General features: G+C 39.5%; 1 protein-coding gene across 1 annotated transcript in view; it reads left to right on the top strand.

The window, feature by feature from the left end:
* Positions 1-326: 326 nt before the first annotated feature.
* The window catches only part of LOC119591671 (glycine-rich cell wall structural protein 1.8-like), a gene marked incomplete in the record, with an annotated part of 2,433 nt that continues 2,245 nt past the window's right edge, over positions 327-514 (top strand). The window contains 1 exon segment of the mRNA XM_037940422.1: positions 327-455. Within this exon segment, the coding sequence (XP_037796350.1) occupies positions 450-455 (6 nt within the window).

Here is a 514-nt window from a genome sequence, read left to right as displayed (position 1 = left end):
CAACAGAAGCACTATCACTTTCACCATCCTGAATATTGTTAATTCCAAGATTTTTTACTTTCTTTTTTTACCTTTTATGCATTATGGTTGTCACAACAAACTACCTACCCTATTATATCCTCACTCTCAACCACGCACATACCTTACCCCCTTAAACGACCCCAACCACCCAACAACTGCAACAATTACAACCATTCAAATCCCAATTGCCAATGCCCAGACCCTACCATTTCGCATTCACTATCTCCCCTCTCTCCCATTACCTTTCTCTATTGCCATTCGCTATAACGCCCAACCTTGACTTATATCTGTGCCTTGTTTTCTAGATGGAGATGAAGGTTCACTGTGTATAAAAAGGCTGTTGTCCTTACGACGAAGCACAGAAGACAAACAGGAGGCTGAGGAGACTAACAGTTGTTGAGTCTTGTTGGATCTTTTAGGTTCTAGTCATGGAGGTAAGTTTGGTTGCTTGGTGATTTTTTTTTTTTTGTCTTCTTCTTTAAACTTATTTTTT

Source organism: Penaeus monodon, chromosome 29 (genome assembly GCF_015228065.2).
Source record: "Penaeus monodon isolate SGIC_2016 chromosome 29, NSTDA_Pmon_1, whole genome shotgun sequence".
NCBI classification, from domain to species: domain Eukaryota; kingdom Metazoa; phylum Arthropoda; class Malacostraca; order Decapoda; family Penaeidae; genus Penaeus; species Penaeus monodon.
Note: the sequence above shows the minus strand (reverse complement) of the source record. Positions and strands in the feature narration are given on the sequence as shown.